Raw genomic sequence first — 22,029 nt, forward strand, 5'->3', positions numbered from 1 at the left:
TATATATATATATATAAAATAATTCTAACTATTAATAAATTCTATAACAGCATATAGGTAATACTTAAATAACACTGACAGCATTGCATAAATTCACTTAAATACCCCATCAGCTGATTAAAGAACCACCATATTTAACCAAACATATACATCTTTATCTTGCTCTTTCCTCTAATTTCACCCTGTCTTCTAATTTTTACCGATCTCACGAGGTATCAGCTCATTTAAACAACTGTAGGATGCACAGAACTGATGACCACAGCTCACCAGGGTGGCTTTAATTTCCCCAGCACAGATGCCACCTATTTATTCAGGCCTGTTGATCTGAGAGCATTAAAGCTCCATACAGCCTGAGGGACGTCCTCACTTCAAACCCCAATACCCAACACAACCATAAACCACGTCATAACCATACATTACAGTCACCCCCAGCTATTTACAGCACAGATCCTGCACCAGCCCATCTATCCTGAACACCGGACCCGCTGGGAGCCTTTCTAAACATCCTCACTGTCCACTCAAAGGACAAACCATCAGCTAATGATGCTACACCAACTCTGTTTGATCTTACCGGTTATACGGCTGTTGAATGCACATACAAAAAAAACAAATACGTAATGCTGAAAGCGTCGCTAATAATACACTAATTCACCTGCACAAACAGACATGCCTCGCTTTAGAGGGAAAAAGCAAGATGCAAGTAATTAAGTGTCATTTCGAGGGATGCAAATGTGCAATATTATTCATTATTTAGCATTTAACTGATTGCGGCATCCCGGCCTTGTAACCTCTCCCACAATTAACGCGCTGCTTTTATGTGCTTAATTAATAGTCGTTGCAGCTTCATGTACGAAAACACACACACACATACACATATACACACACTCAATTAGATTCTTAAATGTAAACGAGAGAGAAATATCTGCTGTAGTTTATCCTTAAGGGACACACATGCATTAATATGAGGAAATGGGACGCAAGAAAATATTAATCTCTGATGACCATTCAATGCATGTTTGGAAAACGTTTTAGCTTAATATGCAATAGATAATACACAAGATATTTTTTAAGATTAGCTAAGATATGCAAACGTTGTTTCTCATCTATATAAATCTCAGCTGGTCATCATATCAAGTCATTTACATGAAGTAAACCTTTGCTTAACACTTAACACCTTTTCCCCAAAGAGCACATGTGCTCCTAAGTTGAAAAAATTAGGAGTGCATTAAAAAAATACAATTCAAATGTATCAAATAATGAGTTTTTCCGTAATAAAGGGATACAAGGAGACATTTGCAAGCAAAATTGTTCAATTTAGTAGAATCCAAAAAGTGCACTAAATAATCAACAGATTATTGTGCCGATACTGGTAATGAATAATGTGTTAAATAATGTCCTTTCAGAAGCTAGGGGAGTTTGCTGAATTAAATCCCAGACACAGTTTATTGTGTAAAAAAAATGGCAAAAATAAAAAATAAATAAATAATGCAGGACTTTTCATTATAAACAAACCCGAAATACACCAGGCCTCTTATTTTGAAAGTATATGCTTTACTATTGCAGGCTGCTCATTCAAAAGATGAGATAAATTATGCAATCAATCAACCATCTACAACATAAAATATAATTATTAAATTTATTAGAACACAGAAAGTACTCTGTGTAAATAATCATCAGATTATTGTGCCGATACTAGTAACAAATAATAATGTTCTTAGTCTTTCCTTCCTGTGACGGGCAGCCCAGAAACAAGCTGCAAGAGTTTGTTAAATTAAATCCCAGATACATTTTATTGTGTAAACTAGGGATGCACGATATTATCGGAGCGTTATCAAAATCGGCCGATAATGGCTTAAGATGAAAATATCGGCATCGGCCTGATATGAAAATTATGCCGATAAAGCCTTGCAAACTCACATGTGCACAGGGTGTGCTAGCGATAAGATCACGTCAGCAGTGTGCTCATTCTTGAAGCAAACTTTTTCCTGAATGATGATTAGATTCACTGTTTTGAATCACCGCATTTAACTAGAGAATGCGAGTACAGAATGACGCGTCCGGTGTGCGATAGGGTCAACAGCGTGCAGCACTAGCAGCAACAGCCTTCCCCAGGTCCTAATACCGGTAAGGCCTTTTATTTACTTAGGGGGCGCTGTTGGTCTACTTGTGATAAAATGAAAGTAAAATACACAAATAACAAAGATTGTGTTTCTGATTAAATAAAGCAGTAATTGATGTCATAAAATCACAAGTATGGTTTGATTTAAAGGTCAGAAGGTATAGCTTACATGAATAAAAATCACAAACAGGACACTTGTAAATTAAATAATTTTGTATATACAGATTTATTCATTAACGTGTAATATGTTTTTTTTTTAAACGGATTATTAAAACTTAAATACAATGTGCTCTAAAAGATTTTCAGAATTTGTAACTTAAATACAAGGAGCTCTAAAAGATTTTCTCTTTTATTTTAGACCATCTACAAATGTTAAATATTCGAATAAAATGTTAAGGATTGATTTATAGTTGCTTTATAGTTATTTTCAAAGCTTTCAATGTACTCTTATTATAAAAGAACTTCATTGTTTATTTAATTCTCACAAGTAAGTTTTTGTTAAAAACTAACCAAAATTAAAAATAATTTAGTTTATAATATCTGCACAGGAGAGACTTGGTATTGTTTCCAAACAAAAGGAAATATATCAGTATCGCCATCGGCTATTGGCCAAAATTAGTTGAAAAATATCGGCATATCGGATATAGGCAAAAATACAATATCGTGCATCCCTAACTGAAAAATAGAAGAAGAAAAACTTCATTGTTTATTTAATTCTCACAAGTAAGTTTTTGTTAAAAACTAACCAAAATGAAAAATAATTTAGTTTATAATATCTGCACAGGAGAGACTTGGTATTGTTTCCAAACAAAAGGAAATATATCAGTATCGCCATCGGCTATTGGCCAAAATTAGTTGAAAAATATCGGCATATCGGATATAGGCAAAAATACAATATCGTGCATCCCTAACTGAAAAATAGAAGAAGAAAAAAACTTGTGCACAAGGACTTATTTTGAAATGTATATGCTTTACTATTTCCAGCTGCTCATTCAAAAAGATCAGATAAAATATGCAATCTAACAACCATCTAAAACATATTACAATATAAACACCAAAAAGTAAACACTGTCATAATTAATCAACAGTAGATCATAAGCAAATGCTTGACAAAAATGTGCTGTATTGTGAAATTCTCTGAAATCGTGAGCCTGTAAAATGTGCAAAAGCTCTGCATTTCTACTTTAAAACATGTAGCGCTCATATATATTTAATTAAATCATTGCCTTTCGAAGTTTAATAAATCACATCAAGCTTTATCACTATTACTGTTTTTCCATTCCCAAATTTAAGATCTCTTGAAATGACTTTTGTCATACCATTTAAGATACTAAAGACTTTTTATGACCTTAGATTTCATAAAACTTAAATTTTTAGACATTTTAAGGACTGTTTTTATTTGCAAATGTGCTCTTAAATACATTTTACTGTTTGCACATATCTATTTTTAGTTGCTAATGTATTTTTATGAAATCTTTAATTATAAAATATATGACTGGATTTTTTTTATTCCCCAAATGAATGTCACAAATTGCAAAACAATGCTATTTTTAATCTAATTAATTACATGATGTACACATCAATTTTGGCTGAGAAATTACCTAATTTAAAGTCATTATTATGATTATTATTAGTAGACATTACATTAAGGCATGAAGTAGCTTTAGAAAGAAATGTTTTGATTCAACACTGCATAAATAAATAAATGGGTATTAATAGTTTTTAAAAATATGAAATATGAAATTATTAAAAAAAAATAATCAAATAAAATGATATTCTAAATATGAAACTAAAACCTCCAGTAGGTGGTAAAAAGTCACTGTCTTAATGAGTCACTGAATCATTCATTCAGCCGATTCATTCAAACAGCTGATTCATTCAGAAAGGAAGCAATTGACTCTTTATGAATGAGTCACTGAATCATTGACTCACTCGATTCGTTCAAAACCACAGATTCATTTAGTAACGAATCACCGCTGTGTATTGATCAGAGATGCAAAAAAGTTGTGCTGTGGCTTTGATTGGCCTTTGTTGGCATGAAGTTTATCTTCAAACTGCTTCTTGCTGTGTTTCTAAATAAAGAAAAGCACGCTCGACATCTACCGAACACTCGCCGCTCTCTCTGCATGACAAATTCTGATGAAAACAAGATATGATCAAAAATAATTTACCCTCTTCCACCCTTCCCACACTTTTACCTCTTTATAACGAGCAGTTTGGACTCAGATGTGAATGAGCAACATTTGTGCATCTGTTGCCTCGACACCTGCTTTGTTTTTACTGGGAGAAAAAAAGAGCAAACCAAGTGTAGCAGCTGCTGAGTTATTTATATTCAATGCATTCTTCCTTTCTAGACAGATGATCCATTGTCTTACAATATCTAAATTCATAAAAAAAAATACACACCCACAGACACAGCCAAATATTAGTCCAAAGAATAAAGTATACCATCTGTGCGCCGGCAGAATATGTTTTCATGAATAGTTGCAATAACTGTGATTGTAATTCTCGCATACTATACAGTACAGTTAGTAAGTGAATTGGGACGCAGCCTGTGTTGAGACTCACAACTGATAGGAAGTTCAGTAGAGGACAAAAGCGGGGAGCACAGCTCTTAACCCTCGGTCCCGCGGCTGTCGTGCAATTTACGGGCACTGGTGACCGAGCGCCTCGCCTTCGGCCCGGACCCACAAATCAACATCAAACTCGCTTCTGCGGAAGGAAGGCTCAACTTTCTGGGAAAGCATTGATTGCGAGCGCAGGCTTCTGGGATCGATAGCGCTCTCATTGTTTAAAGCAATGGCCTTTAGCCCATAAACAGCATTTTCTGCAGAGGCGATCGAACGTCTTATGACCGTCTTTGTAATAATGAGAGATGGGCAGCAGAGCTCCAATCTGGAACGCTTTTGGCTCTCTATATGCCTGAAATTTGCATCCTTCCAATGCTTTTGTTTTCACAGATGGATAAAGATGACAACACCCATTAGCTGTGATTATAATACAGCACATTATCTCATACCTTAAGGAACAGTTCACCAAAAAGTTCTAATTTAAATTATATATGGTTCGGTTCCAGAGATATTGGCATTTGAATATGGCTCCAGGAATAAATAGTTAAATTGTACACATTTTCAGTGATCAAAAAACAAATGTGGGTCACTTTGCATAAATATGATACTTCTTTTCTATTAAAGAGGAAAGTCTGAAGAACTAGAGATGTAGACGCGCAGATTAAGTTAGTTTAAAACCTAATCAAAGTGTTCCCCAAACATTGCAGTTTGACAACAGTGATGGTTTTGTTTTGTTTTTAAGCCATGATTGTGATAATTACTGATCATTTCTTAATCTAAATACATAAACTGTGAAGCTCTTGTTTTTTTTTTTTAGAATGTTTTAAAAATGTTGCACTGTGATGTAACCTAACTGCAACCAAAACATTGTGAAAAGTTTTGTTCGTGCCGCACAACCTGAAGCAAGGACTTTGAGTAACATGAACTGGGAAATGTTGTGTAACTTCATTAACTACAATAACAGCCTGTCAGAGAGCAATGAGTTAATTTTCTGTCAATTTCTACCAGCCAGGTTAAACTCAGGAGTCACAGATCTTGTTAGCAGCCATTTTTCCTCAGAACAGTCTGGATATGACACTGCATCACACATGCTCCATCTCCACATTACATCAAAAGATTAAATTTAGCTCAGTCTGAACATGTGGCTGTTTTTTTGGGGTGATTATAGCGATCTGCTTCCATCTTTTTTTACGAAAAAGTGATTCTGCGAAAGATAATAAAGAAAAAAACTGAGGTGAAATAGAAAACAGACCTGCACAAAAGTGCATGCATGAAAAATGCAGTTTTTTTAAAATTGGATTTCTAGATTACATTGGCAGGAGGTTGAATATAAATGCAGGTTGACATGCGGTTATACCAGCAGGGAAATGTAAATAGAGCAGCGGGAAAGAAAGACAACGCTAAATTGAACAAGTATGTGCGAATTTAATGACTGTATCAATAATGCAGCACCTGATTCACAGCAGGAGAATGAACTGTGCATGATGTTTATTCAGGTCATTCTTACATCCTGAAAGGTTTGATACGATCGCTGTAGCTCGACTGATAAAACATTTATGTAAAGACGGATCCCGCAGGCTGACAGAGGTGAAGGAATGACAAAGAGTCGCATGCTAATACCCTTCCGTCAGCAGTGATTTGATCTTCCGGCAATTCAAAGACAGGCAATTCCTCAGAGAAATAGGCTGCCTTAATGGTTATATGCAGAATATTTCAAGATAGATTCAAGGTGCAGATTGGACAAGCTTTAATAATCCAATCGCTCAAATAAATAGCATAGACAAGGATGGTGATAACCTCCGAGCTTTTGAGCTAAACTCAAAGAGCTAGATCAGGAAAAGATGTAGCTGGTGCCACGTTATGGTGCGTTCAAGTCCTCAGGGGAAGTTGGGAAGACGTTCAAAATGCTTTGCACTTTTTCTATGTAAAATTCAACAAGATGTTTTAACTCTACAACTACAAAATGATGAATATAGAATGTGCATTAGAGGTGTTTTCACTTTTTATGTTTTTATTCAATTTATGAAGCTGCTTTAAATTGAATTGCTATATATTTTATCATAGCTGTACAACATTACATTATTGAGTACATGCAACTTACACTTAAAAAAAGGTTGCAAAATAATTTAGAATTGCTATTAAATTTCACAAATAATTACAAAAATAGCAAGCAATATTAAATTATGCAATTTTGAAGTAGACTGAAATTGAATTTTCTTGTAAAATATATTAAATAATATTTGTTTTAAATCGTTTTCTACAATGTAGATAGTTTAAGTGAAAAAAAATCACTTTAAGAGTTTTACCATTAATACAGACTTACCATTAATAGTTAATTAGTACATTAAATAAAACATGAATTTTAAATAGAAAGACTGAAACGGTATTTTCTTGTAAAATATACTCAACCTTTGTTTTTCTTTTTACTTTTAAATTTTGAAAAATCTTTTGTTTTTCAATGTAGTTTTATCTTAAGTGAAAAAAATCATTTAATTATATTTATTTAATTTTCATTCATTCATTCATTCATTCATTCATTCATTCATTCTTACCATCATTCATTCATTCATTCATTCATTCATTCATTCATTTATTTGAACTAATTTACCATTAATACAAACACTGCATCCATTGTGTCCAACATATTTTCACTTGGAAACTCTGGACTTAAAGAAAATACTGAGTTTCCCAATTGTAATTACGACTTCACATGCAATAAACTCATAAATACAATCTTTTAGATGGGACTTGAATGCACCATTAGTTTTGTTTAGCCAGTCTTTGGACTATCCACACAAATTGTGTCCACATGGCAACTAATATAACAAATTTGCCAAAATATAAACAAATATCTTATTCAACATAATTTTTTTCCAGAACATTTATCTTGTTTTAAGGATGTTAAGTTGTTTTTAAACAAAAATACTGATTAAGAAAATAATATTTAATACTGGGCACTGACATTAAAAGGGGTCATATGATGTTGCTAAAAAGAACATTATTTTGTGTACTTGGTGTAATAAAATGTGTTTATGCGGTTTAAGGTAAAAAAAAAACATTATTTTCCACATACTGTACATTATTGTTTCTCCTCTATGCCCCGCCTTTCTGAAACGCCCCGATTTTTACAAAGCTCATCGGTCTGAAAAGCGAGGTGTGCTCTGATTGGCCAGCTATCCAGTGCGTTGTGATTGGCGATTTGAGACTTTAGTCTTTGCAACTTTACAGATCTTCTTTATGCACCAAGAGCTTGTAACACTTCAAAGAGAAAGGAAAAACTGAAATCGCATCATATGACCCCTTTAACATGTAAAGACATGTAGATCATTAGTTCTGTGCACTTGCTAATTATAACAGTACAATCTGCTCTACACTTCTAGGTCAATTACACTTAGATGTGCATCAAGGCAAGCAACTGATGAACAGAAATGGCAGTTTTACTTCATTCGGGTCACATGGCATATCTGCAGGATCTTACAGTATATTAGCACAAGTGCTTTCACGTACAGAGGTAATGTAACGCCCTTCGGTCTCGTACTAACGAGGGCAATACAGCTGACTGATGTTCTGTTGGTAATTGGAAGAAGAGATTCATCTGTAGCCATGGCATGTAGGAACAATTTACAGAGCGGATAATTACAGCCCAGTCTGTCGATTTTGAGTAGTTTGCATAAATTCATTGGTTTTTATAGTCATATAGATGCATGATACATATGATGTGAACCCTCAAATGAGTCTCGCTTGATGTTGAGTACATGCATATGAAGAAAACATGATTTAGGTCACCTTTACTGAGCAGCGGAGTGTGTAATGAACGCTAATGTAGAGACCTTTATATGAAGACTAAATCTTGGGATGAGCATTAATTACACTGTTTTTCCATTCACACAATTTACATTACATTTAGAAATGATAACAAATGAAACAATTAAATGTTATAATATTAATAATGACAATTTCTGCCAGTAGGGACAGATTGTTTATCTCATGGGCGAGAAACTTCCGGTAAACATTTGCAATTTGCCCAAAATGACCTTTAAAAATTTAATAAAATTAAAAATGTATTGTTCACATGAGTCAGATGGATGTCAATGCCTACTGCACCCAATTTTTTTATAATTTAATTTTCAAACAGTAGGGATGCAATTATTTAAAAAATTGTGGCTAATACCGATAAGCTGATAATTATGTTCATGTTATGGCCAAGAACCGATAAATGGTTTATACAATTCTAATATATAAAATTATACTAATATATATATATATATATATATATCTCTACTATTTGAATGAAAAATAAATAATTAAATTTAATTAAATTAAAATATACATTTTTAGAAATTTTATTTTATATTAATATTTTTACCTACAAATTTCTACTCAATAAAATATTTCAGAGCTTGACAAAATAAATATATAAATTAGATTAATTATAAAAAAAATTATGATTTTAATTTACATGACTTTTCAATGTCTAGACATCACACATTTAAAATTAAAAATTAAAAAATAAATAAAAGTTTGTCCAAGACCATGTGAACATTGGTTCTTAAATAAAATTGGTCATTGTTAAGGGATAATAACTTAATTAAGGAATTAATTAAGAAACTTAATTCCATTTTATTTTAAATCTTGTTTTGTCCTATTTTAAATAATAAGGTAATAAGAATATAATTAGAAATTTAAGCAATCTTGCAGTCTTTGTTTGAGAACCAAGTTTTAAGTGAACATTAGATGACAGCAATGGAAATCTAAATGTAAACAGGCTTAAATGAGCTTGCACAATTAAATGTTAGCTCATATACATCAATAACAGCTACTGATAAATAAATAAAAAATCATCATGCTTCCTTAAAAAAAACAGTCAAGCTTTGGACATGCATCAGTGAATAAAAAACAAAACATTAATAGAGTGTGTATTTTATTACAGAAGTCCCTGGCTGACCGGATTTACAGTTTTAGAGTCAAGAACAACTAATGTCCGTGACCGAGACGATAGTGACTGTTATGTCATGATGTTTTCCCTATTGAGAGAAAGCGATTTTATCGGCTATCGCAACAAGAGCAACTCCTTCCTTTGAACGAATCGAGCTCTGCAGCTGTAAATCCTGCTGTTAGCTGCAGCCGGAGCCCTGTGATGTTTCCTGAAAGCTCCTATACCTCTTGTTGTCAGCGTGATTTACGCACTCCTCCCTACCATGGCCGTTTCGCAAAAGTGGGTTTTCCAATCACCCGCCCTTAACTGCAGGGGGCGTAACCCCCGGAAACTCAGGGAAGGAGACGGATGAGATAAATCTACATCCAGAACACACATGCATGATGGATTCCCAGCGTGCATGAATGCAGGGATACATCACTGCAGACTGCTGAGCTCTACTGAGAGATTTATCAGAGGCGTGGACAACAAATTCCATCTACAGTGAGAGCCGGAGGCAGAAACTCATGCACACATCTGCTCAGATGTGCTGAAGTTACAGTCTACCCAGGCAACTACGTCAAGTTACCACAAAATTTGAATAAACGTAAATGTAAACCATAAAAAAAGAAAGAAAATAGATCCCTCATCAATTCAATTCAGCTGAAGAAAGCGACTCAAAATTTGAGATCAACCGATAATCGGTTTAACCAATATTTTTACAGACATTATTACTAATGATTACCTTTATGCAAAGGTGACAGGCTCCTTTAACATTTTACATGTATGCATTTAGCAGACACTTTTATCCAAAGCGGAAGGTGAACTTTAAATTTCACTTTTATATTACATTTGAAAACATTAGACTTTGTCAATTTATTTTGCCTATTGTTAATATTATTGTTGCTGCTGCAGTTGTTGTTATAAAAATGCTGTGTTTTTATTGTGATATGAAGATGAAATTAAACAAAAATCACATACAGTCTGTCTGGTCATACTATATGAAATAATCTGATCGGTTGTGCTGAAGTTACACTCAACTATATCAATTTACCACAAAAATAAAACGTTATAAACCATAAAAACAACTCAAAAACATCCCTAGTCAATTTAATTCAGCCCTCGTTTTTACTACAACTAATAGGAAGAAGAAAATTATTGTGGGAATATGTCAATTCTAGAGTAGTACCATTTTAAGTACCATATTTGCATTATATATATGTTTACTTTTTATATAATGTTTGAATAAATCTTCAAATTCTGTCACATTGGTTCAGTTATGACAGCAAACAATTAAATTACATATTGGCAATAGTTTGGAGTAAAAATACAATAACTATATGATTAGAAAGCTGAAGGAAGCTCAAAGTGACTCAGAATTAGAAATCGACCGATATTCGGTTTTACCGATATTTTACTATTTTCAACTAATGATTACATTTATGCAAATTTGATAGTCTCCCTTGACATTTTACATTTATGCATTTAGCAGATGCTTTTATCCAAAGTGAAAGAAACTACAGAAACTTCTTTTATTTTTTATTTATTTCACATTTATTCATGTTCTCCATTTAAAAACATTGGACTTTGTCCAATTATTTTGCCATTTGTATTAGTGTTGCTGCTGCTTCAGTTGTTTTTATTTTAAAAATGCTGTTTTTATTGTTGTGATATGAACATGAAATTAAACAAAAACAAGGCAAACAGTAAATAAATATCAGTTCTGCATATCGGTTATTGAACATACAAATAATCAGCATCGGTACTGGTTCGCAAAATAAATATCGGTCAATCTATTAAAAATTATGGAGAATGTCATATTTTACAAATGTATTCTTCTTATATGCTCCCATCTATCAAACAAATATGTCCATATTGAGCATCTCAGTGCTCAATGAAACATCAAGTCGACTCACCTGATGTGTATATATAGCACGTGTGTCTACATCTGACACGGATCTATAAACACAGATGGATGGTCTCAGAAAACACAGAGCATCTGTCTTCCTCTTTGACTAATTCTGACTGAAAATCAATGTCCATTATGCTGACTCACGACTCTGAGTGTCGCCTTTATTTTATTTTCGACTCTAATATGATGCCCTCGGGTTTCAAAACTCGGCCCGTTTCAGATAAACCACACATACGTGATCTCGCTGTAACTCTTATGATTAAACATGAACTCCTGTTCCAACTAATTATATTAAACAAGTCAATACTTAAGCGAGAAGCACAGATGAGACTGAATCTTACCTCAGCTCCCGTCAGGTAGTACGCAGAGAGAAGACCACCAACGTAACGGATGTTCACCTCAAACAGGGACGCCTCTCCATTCTGCAGAAAAACAAACAACATTAAGAACCTCATCTTTGTGCCTTAGCAACATTACAAATTACATTAATAAATAAAGATAACATGCTGTAAGGTGATATAGCAAGGTCACATTCATACTACAAAGCTGTTTTTATCCTAAATAAGTGTTGGAAACCTTTTGTATTTCATATCAGAGGAGAAAAAAAAACAAACAAAAAAATGCATGAAAATGTTATTAAAAAAATTAAAGGGGCCACATTATGAGGAATCAAATCCCCCCTCCCTTTTTTTAGATAAAGCAGTTCATTGTACTATATTTAGGCCTAAACTAAAGATTTATGTATGTGAACATCATAGACATAATGTGATGCATATTTGTCAGTCATACATAAATCTGTAATAAACTGAAAGTGTTTTAAATACACAATAACCAGGTTTATATATGTATCATCAATAAATCCAATTTGTTTCAATCTCAAACATTTTAACTAACTGAATAATGCTTGTTCCACAGCTAGACATATTTTGACCATGTTCATACTTTTCAGCTGAATAAATTCTGTTTTCACAATGAACAGATTCTAAGCCATTTGAATAAATGCATTTTGAATATATGGTTATTTAAATAAAATCCAATAAATGCAAATAGTTCATATTTGCATTCTTACCTGTTGCATTTATGCATGACTGACAAATATGCATCACAAATGGATGGTAATTTTATATGCAATTCAAACATAAATCCTAAATGTATGGCTCAATATTATAATTTTTTTGAGCATATGAAACTTTCAAAAAAATGTTAAAGGTCAGAAAGAGTGTAGAAAATAGTCACAGAAAACTAAACTATTACTATTTTGCCACAATAAATGGTCCTTCAGGAAAAAATGAAATAATAAAAATGCATGAACGCTTTAAAGTACATTCACATCTCAAAGAGTGATTTCCTGAATCCATGCGGCTGTGACCTCTGGCCGTGTCGCTCAGTGACTTGTATTCAACACGACGCAGTGCGTTCCTGCTGCGGGGAAACTGCCAAGATCTCTGCGGCCAGGGCTGAGAGGGCAGACCGTTATTAAGCACTTTTAGACAATGTTTCCTGCTGCTGGGAGTCAAAGGAGGCTATTGATTTATGAAGAGCGTGTGAATAATAGCAATTGTGCAACGTGAACTTTTCTCAGCAAGACCACTATGAATTGTTTTTCCTACTGCAAATCAAATCTCAAAATTATTACATTTAAAGTCACTCATATCAAAGTGATTTATGGTACAGGCCTATAAGCTGATAGGCTGAAATTATTTAAAGGAACAGTTCAACCTCAAAATATGAAACAATATTCTTTCATAGACACAAAAGAAAAACTTGTTAGAACGTTTATGCCAAAACAAATACACCAGCACTAGCCATGTAGTCCAATTCACAGTAAATGATTCAGTGGAGCAGGGTTATTTAAATGAATAATTTTCACTGGCTTGAATCAGTCTGACGAATCCTTCAATGAACTCAGAGCCGTTACGGAACCACTTTTTTTGTCTACTGAAAGTTCGTAAAATATAAAACACTGTAATTATTGAATCAACATCTGACTCACTTACTGAAATGCTACTTATTACTTTAAATGTTGTCCGTCTAAAAAAAAAAAAGTTTTTTTTTGTCTAATGAAGGTTCGTAAACACTCTGGTTACTAACGTAACCTTGGTTCCCTGAGATAAGGGAACGAGCGTTGCGTTTAACACGCTTATGGGGAAACTCCTCTTTACTCTGATACTGAAGCCTTATTATGTAACTGCACGAACAAATGGCGCTTCATCTCGCCAAAAGGGGAGGAGCCGACTGCTATATAAGTCAGCTCAGAGCACTATTCTACAGAATCTTTCGACTGTCAGCGACAATGATATACATTTTGGCTTATATCACCCTTATGCATGTTTATATAGACTACAACTTTAAAAAAACAGCATAATTTAAAAAATTGTTTATGCAGTGGCCTACAATAGAGACCATTAAGATAAGAGGAGTTAAAGGACGGGAGAAGCCCTAAGGAGATATAATATGTCAGCATAATTACGATCACTTGAGTTTGCAAGGAGTTGAGGTGACAAGAGTCCTTATTGACTTGCAGCCACTTACAGGAAGGAAGCAGAACCTCTGGAGTAGATGATAAGAGAATTATAGCAAAGAACCATAGAGGCTAATCACCTCTTCAATCCATTCAGTGATGCTCTGATCAACAGCACACTTAAATCACACTCACATCTGATATCTAAAGAGGCTTCCAGCGCGATTTGTGTCACTGCAGAACGACAGCAGTCATCTATCACAGCCTGCTTCAGAGCGACGTGTCAGACAAAGAGAGAGGACTATCCAAAAAACACAAGACTTCACTGCGAGCCAAATGAAAGTAATCCCAACTCACACAGAGAGTCTTTCCGTCTTAAATCAGCTGCTGCACTATTCACAGTGGCAAAAAGGAGCATGTTTGAGGAAAGCACACTAAACAACCATGAATTAAGAGAGGCTTTAAAAGGATTATCCTATAAGAAATCAGACAAATCCCAAGCTACAACGCTTAAGCAGATATTTGGGGGTAAATATGTTTGTGTATGTGAGTGTCTTTCCATTGTAAAAACACAAATATTGAATGGTTCTCACTCTACTTTCTGTGATGTCGCAGTATTTATAAAATAAATAGTAATTAAATAAAATGGCACATTTTTGTTAAAGAAACAGTTCACCAAAAAAATGAAAATGTGCTGAGGATGTACTCACACCATTCAAGATGTAGATGAGTTTGTTTCTTCATCAGATTTGGATAAATGTAGCATTCCGTCACCTGCTCACCAATAGATCCTCTGCAGTGAATGGGTGCCGTCAGAATGAGAGTCCAAACAGCTGATAAAAACATCACAATAATCCACAAGTAATCCACACCACTCCAGTCCATCAGTTCACATCTTGAGAAGACAAAAGCTGCATGTTTGTAAGACACAAATCCATCAAGACATTTTAACTTAAAACTGTTGCTTTTAGCCAAAATTATATAAATAATTAATAATTCAACAACGCTTCAACCAGTGATAAAGTTCATCTCCTGTTGTCTCTTACATCAAAATCCAGCCACAGATTTGTTTAGAGTTGTTTTGGACTGTTTTGGCTTGTAAACGGTGCTTGATCTGTGCATCCTTAATGACGGATTTGTTTCTTACAAACATGCAGCTTTTGTCTTCTCAAGATGTGAACTTATGGACTGGAGTGGTGTGGATTACTTGTGGATTATTGTGATGTTTTTATCAGCTGTTTGGACTCTCATTCTGACGGCACCCATTCACTGCAGAGGATCCATTGATGAGCAAGTGATGAATGCTACATTTCTCCAAACCTGAAGAAGAAACAAACTCATCTACATCTTGGATTGCCTGAGGGTGAGGACATTTAGCAAATTTTAATTTTTGAGTGAACTGTTTTGAATAATATTCTGGTGATTCATATTAAAATGAAAATGTTATTATAATGGTGGAATGCTCTTTCTTTCTCTTTCTTTTCTTGTTGGAAAACCCAAGAGAACATAATCAGCCAGACTTTTGCTTTAACCTGCCCATTGCCCTTCACTTCTGTGCTCCATAATAGCTGGGTGGTTTCAATCAAGTGTGTTGCGTTATTGTAACCGCTGGACCTCTGAGCTGCGGTGTGGTCATGGATAATGGCTGCACTGTCAAGCTAATGGTACCAAATTAGCATTTTAATTCCTGCACACTTGGCAGGCGGTGCACAAGGAAGGCTGCTGTAGAGATGCTATTGTTAGTAGCACAAAAATGGAGCGCGCTGAGATAATGAATAAAATTACTGCGGCTAAAAATACAACACGCTGAAAGCTCCTACAACGGTTCAGGTGGTTCAGAGATGCAGTGCTGTTGTGCTGTTCTGTACCTCACATGCTGGTAAGCACTGAGTGGAACAGGCATATTTTTAGACAATGTGCTGCCCGGTTTGGTTTGAAGAGAGACGATGCAGGCATGTGCTAATATGATTAGCCACGAGAGGATCTGTTGTGTATAGAGGAAGACAGGAAACTTGCATTTGGGTTCAGAATAACATGCTGGCGTTCGATCCTTTCTGCAGTACATAGTGTATTATTTACTCATTATTTTATCAAACTGACAAACAATACAAAATTTAATTTCTTATTTCCAAGACTGTTTCCTTTTCAATTCATGACTTTGAATTAGAAATAAATATAAATAAATATATAGTTAATGTTGACTAATTATGAAAGTTTATTCTGATATACGGAATAAATACAAAATATAAATATACTATTAAAATAAAGTATATAATAATGTATTATTTAATAATTATATATATATATATATATGTAGTAAATAATATATTTAAATACATAAATAGTTTTAGTTTATTTTGTTTTTCCACATGATAACTGGATGCAAAAATTTGAATTTAAATAAAAATAAATATAAATGAATATATAATCCATTTTGACTAATTATGACAGTTTATTCTGATATGTATTCTGGAATAGATTTAGTCTCTAGTTAGACATATTACTAAAAGTTAAATACTGTCAAAACAATTAACAGCTTTCAAAATGGATTTTAATTTGTCATACAGCACCACAAAATGTTCACGACATCAGATGATTTTATAAAATCAAAACTTGAATTTAATGATTTATTAAATATATTGATTCATGCTTACTGAATATATTATATATAATTAAAATAAATTAAGCACTAATATCTGTAGGTGTCATTTCACATGCAGCTGTCACGCACATGCAACGTGATGTTGAGGCTATATAACATCAACTGTCTGAAACACTTACTGTGGAATAATGCATACTGTTTTTCACTTACCATTTTTAAAAAATAGTAGGCAGTATTCAGGTTTCAGACAGAGAACAGTCTTACATACATGTGCATCTTTAGCCATGTCACTGCACTAGTGTGTGAGTGAGAATTAGTGAACTAAGTACATCTTGAGTACATTCTCTCTGAACTGTCAGGCAGGTGTTGGCAAACATTGACGGATGTGTTAAATCTACTGATCCTGTCATCACTTAGCATGTGGCGTCACTAACAGTCCAGCAAAGCATGCTTAAATGAGTATAAGAGAGAGTCACAGCAAACTGGGCTGTGATTAAAGACAGCGATTAGCCGTAATTAGCCCTCACTGATCATCAAAATGGACCATTTATAGAGTAGAGATGAGGTCCATCTCCAAGCAAGGCGTTCACACATACAGCGTCTCTTTCTGGAGGTCGGCGGATCACAGTTTTGTTGGTTGTGGTACATGTCCGACTGCTGGGTGCCGTAATGTTATCAGTGGGATGTGGAACTAGCCTGAGCTCAACAGGGACATGCTGGAATTAAAAATACAATGTCATTCTAATAAGATGTTGCATGCAATTAGCTCTCTTGCCACTAAAAATGAAGATTATGGAGAGAAACATGTTTGTATTTAAACTGCAGCCGTGCATAACACACCATACACTATTAAAGTTTGGTGAAAATCAAGCTTTTAATCATGTTTACACATTTTCTGGTGTTTTTAATAGGCTTAAAGACAATCCATGTGCAAATTCATCACTCAACACTATTGCTGTGCATTTTCTCCTTAAAAATGCAGTGTACCACAGACAGTTGCAAAAATGCACAAACATGTAACCAATAGGGTCAACTATAAATAACGTGTTAAAATGAATGCATATAACGCACCCACCCCGCCCAGACCTGTACGTCCTCTTACACTGATGCAGCTGCTGGTGACCTTGATGCAGGACGACTGACTGTGTGATGCAGCCTATTAGAATGTAGTTAAATGCAGTGTTGGGGTTAACGCATTACAAGTTACGTAATCAGATTACTTTTTCAAGTAACTAGTAAGGTAATGCATTACTTTGAAATTTACAACAACATATATTGAGTTAGTTTTTCAAATAAGTAACGCAAGTTACTTTGTTTTCCCATTTATTGACTGGCACCTCTCCTGCCCCCATGTTGAGAGACATTGGGAGTGAGGTGCAGAGGCATTTCCTTCAGCCTGAGGCTTATTAATTCACTTTTGGTGTAAAAGGGCCTTTACAGTTGCCAAAAACATAGCCTAACTTTCGGGTTTTTTGTCATTAAAGTCAAATAAGCAAGCCCAGCCCAGGTGGCAAAAAGTAAAGCAAAAGTAATACAACATATTACTTACCATAAAATGTAACTAACACAATTAGTTACTTTTTCATGGAGTAACGCAATATTGTAATAATGCATTACTTTTAAAATTAACTTTCCTCAACACTGAAATTCAAGATAAAATTCAAGATATGAGGGTGAAAATGCCCCTGTATGGGTTTTTGGCTTATATTTATATCATATATTTATACAGTTTAGCAATATCACACAAGCAAACATGCTGTTGTTTTCCTGAATATCTGTCCTACTGCAAATGTGATATAGATTTTTTTTTACAACAGTTCAATAAACAAGAATTTAGACAGTATTGTCAGTATTGTGCACTTGCTCTATTTTGCCAACATAAATAGTTCCAAACAAAGCCACAGCAAAACTGTTGTTCCGTTACTGAATGAATCTGCGGTTTTGAACGAATCGAGTGAATCACTGATTCAGTGACTCATTCATAAAGACAGCTGCCTTGTCCAAATACCCACACTTGCGGTCTTTGCACTTGACCACTTGAACACTAATATGACATATGTCCTGTATTTGGCCCAAGTGTCCAAGTGAGGATGAAGACCACAAGTGATAGATAGAGTTGGAACACAGATGGATCCATTATGTTGAGGGTATCAAGAGGCTACTTTGAGAAGAACATTTCGACTTGTTGGAGTGTGTAGTGCTTTTAAAGTGAAACAGTGCAAACTAAATCAAACACTGCAGCGGTGTGAAGTGAGAAAAATGTACTTGTAGTCTGAAATGAACCATACAATTCTTACACACACACACACACACACACACATTTATACACATACATACATGCATACATAACAAATTTTTGTGTAAATAAAAGTAAGTATAGCCTATTTATTTATATTTAGAATAAATGCAGTCTAATCAATTTAAATAGACTATATGAAGACATTTCTGAACAATGTATGCTGGCAATGTGAGCAACAATAAATCTCCTCTGGACAGTCCTCTGGATATGTTTCAAGCCCATCCACTTAAATGCTTCCTGGCAAATTAAAAGACAAGGTTGATAATTAAGACAGACCCACCAGAGTAATTACACCCAATTACAGCCGATCGTCCTCCTCGCAATCTCTCTCTCTACATTACATTTACCCGTCAATACAACAGTGAGTGCAAGAGAAAGCCATTACCAGCAGCGATTCTAGACTTTCTGCTGTAGCGTCCGTTCAGCCCTTAGAGTGTGATACTTCTGAGTGTGCCCCAACTTCCACTTTCAATAGAAAACATGTCAACAGGAAAAATGGCGCAGGACTTGATTTTATTTGACACAACAGAGCACAGCAGTGACCGAGCGCTTGTTCAGCAGCCTCACTTTCATTCGTTTTCTTTACAGAAACTCTAATCGTGAACCAAAGCAACCCGCTCTGAAACCGATCACATTACAAACTATGACCTGAAACAAAAATACATCTGAAAATAAGGAAATAAGATCAACATACAAGACTGTATATTTACAATTTTTGAGGGAATGAACTACAATCCCATTAAGCACCGACAATGAAAAAATCTATTAAAAACTATTTTAAAAGCACGATAGATAGATAGATAGATAGATAGATAGATAGATAGATAGGAGATACAAAATTAGACTTAATTTTGTGTAAATTATATATGCAACATGATCTCATGATTAGTATTTTTACCACACTGAAACATACAATATTTATGTATTGACAGCATCTAATATTTAAATGATTTATGTTTGAGCAACTATAAAGACATACAAATGTACAAATCCTTGTTTAGTTTTATTTAATGTGTTCAGTTGTCATATCAATTACATAGTTTTTTGTTTTTTTTTTGACATTTTTGCAGTAAATAAATTATTGTGATTGCACTAAATATGAACATATTTTATAGAAATGATCAGATAAAAAAATATTAGGTTTATTATATTTTTATTAAAATTGTCATTGGAGTCCTACATATTTCTGTCCATTACTAAATTCTTTTTTTTATATTCTCTATAAAATGGTCATATTTAGGTTTGGGACTCTAAATGTATCTATAAAATGGTCAAAGTGCAAATAATAATGTTTACATTTTAGATGTTGTCAGTACATCCATATTGTACATTTCAGCATCTATCCAAATGTTGTACCTGGTAAACGTTTCATACTAACATCTGTGAGACCAGGCTGACATATCCTATACTTCACAGGGCTAAACTCTGAATATACATCTCCTAGATGAGAGAGAAAAGCTCAAATGTCGTTCAGATCCAGACATGCACAAACTCTCTCAACTCAACTGTCATGATTTACACTTTTCCCCTCTCCTCTTCTCTAGTATCGATTTTTCCCTCACCTTGCAGTCAAGTCTCGAGGAGGACGCAGACGTGGGCCAAATGATTTTGTATATTTAAATCTTTTAGTTTCAGGTCACCTTCATCAATCATGTAATTCCCATTATTAAAATAAATTATTCCCAGCCAGCAGAACCACCTATCTGACTATAGCATGAATTATGAATACACTAATTCTGGAAAGGCACAAGTCTGGTGAAAAATGTGCATTAAAACCATAAAAAGACAGAATATCTGACCTGAGAATGAAGAGACACATCTGACCTTGTGAAACGCTCATGCTTGATATTTAATCTGATATTTAGCAGAACACAATGTTACTGACTTCATTGTTTACTTATCAGGGACCTTAAAGAAATACGTCCCCCAAAAAAGAAATTTAGCTGAAAATGTGTGAGTATATACATATATATATTTAAACGAGTATTCATATGTATTTAAATGTGTTGTTCTGCCACACGTACATTTATTTATGTTTGCATAGACACTGAAACATAACAAATGTATGTATTCAAAAGCATCGAACACTTCAATTATTTACATATGAGCAACTTTAAAGACATACAAGTTCACAAATCCTTATTTACAAATATTATATTTTGATTTTAGTGTATTCAGTTGTCATATCGGTTACACTGTTTTTTGATTTAGTTTTTTTACATTTTTGCAATAAATTATTGTAAGTGCACTTGTCTGTCTGACATGTTTTTTTTTATCCCGTTCATATTTTTAAAGAAATGATTATGGTTAGATTTAAAGGTAAGAGTGGTATTAGTGACTCAAAATATCTTTTGTTTTTATTGCTATAATGTTATTAAAATTTTTATATATTCTTTTTTATTCTTGATTTTACATCAAGTTTTTGTTTATAGTTGCACTTTTAGCATTTTATGATAAATTCATAATTATTTACATTACGTTTCTTTAGCTGTAAATACATAATAATGTTTTAGATGTTGTCAGTACATCCATATTGAACATCAAAATCCAGCCACATATCTGTTTAGAGCTGTTTTGGTTTGTAAACGGTGCTTGATCTGTGCAGATGTCTCTCCTGATTCAGACCAGACCACTTTTTCACCGGAGGAAGTGTTATGATGGATTATGAACTCATATTTTAGTCAGAAGCAAACGTGTCTGAATGATGTGGATTATTTGTGGATTATTGTGATGTTTTTATCAGCTGTTTGGACTCTCATTCTTTTTATATATTCTTTTTTATTCTTGATTTTACATCAAGTTTTTGTTTATAGTTGCACTTTTAGCATTTTATGATAAATTCATAATTATTTACATTACGTTTCTTTAGCTGTAAATACATAATAATGTTTTAGATGTTGTCAGTACATCCATATTGAACATCAAAATCCAGCCACATATCTGTTTAGAGCTGTTTTGGTTTGTAAACGGTGCTTGATCTGTGCAGATGTCTCTCCTGATTCAGACCTGACCACTTTTTCACCGGAGGAAGTGTTATGATGGATTATGAACTCATATTTTAGCCAGAAGCAAAAGTGTCTGAATGATGTGGATTATTGTGATGTTTTTATCAGCTGTTTGGACTCTCATTCTGACGGCACCCATTCACTGC

At 34.0% G+C, this 22,029-nt stretch overlaps 1 protein-coding gene across 1 annotated transcript in view; it reads right to left on the minus strand.

Annotated features, from left to right (window-relative positions):
* Positions 1-22,029, minus strand: part of LOC107665908 (mannosyl-oligosaccharide 1,2-alpha-mannosidase IA-like) — a 159,285-nt gene that overhangs the window by 52,360 nt on the left and 84,896 nt on the right. Inside the window, exon 4 of the mRNA XM_016456971.1 lies at positions 11,858-11,938. Within this exon, the coding sequence (XP_016312457.1) occupies positions 11,858-11,938 (81 nt within the window). The remainder of the gene's footprint in view (positions 1-11,857; positions 11,939-22,029) is intronic.

Source organism: Sinocyclocheilus anshuiensis, unplaced genomic scaffold (genome assembly GCF_001515605.1).
Source record: "Sinocyclocheilus anshuiensis isolate Anshui unplaced genomic scaffold, SAMN03320099.WGS_v1.1 scaffold992, whole genome shotgun sequence".
Classification (NCBI taxonomy): Eukaryota; Metazoa; Chordata; class Actinopteri; order Cypriniformes; family Cyprinidae; genus Sinocyclocheilus; species Sinocyclocheilus anshuiensis.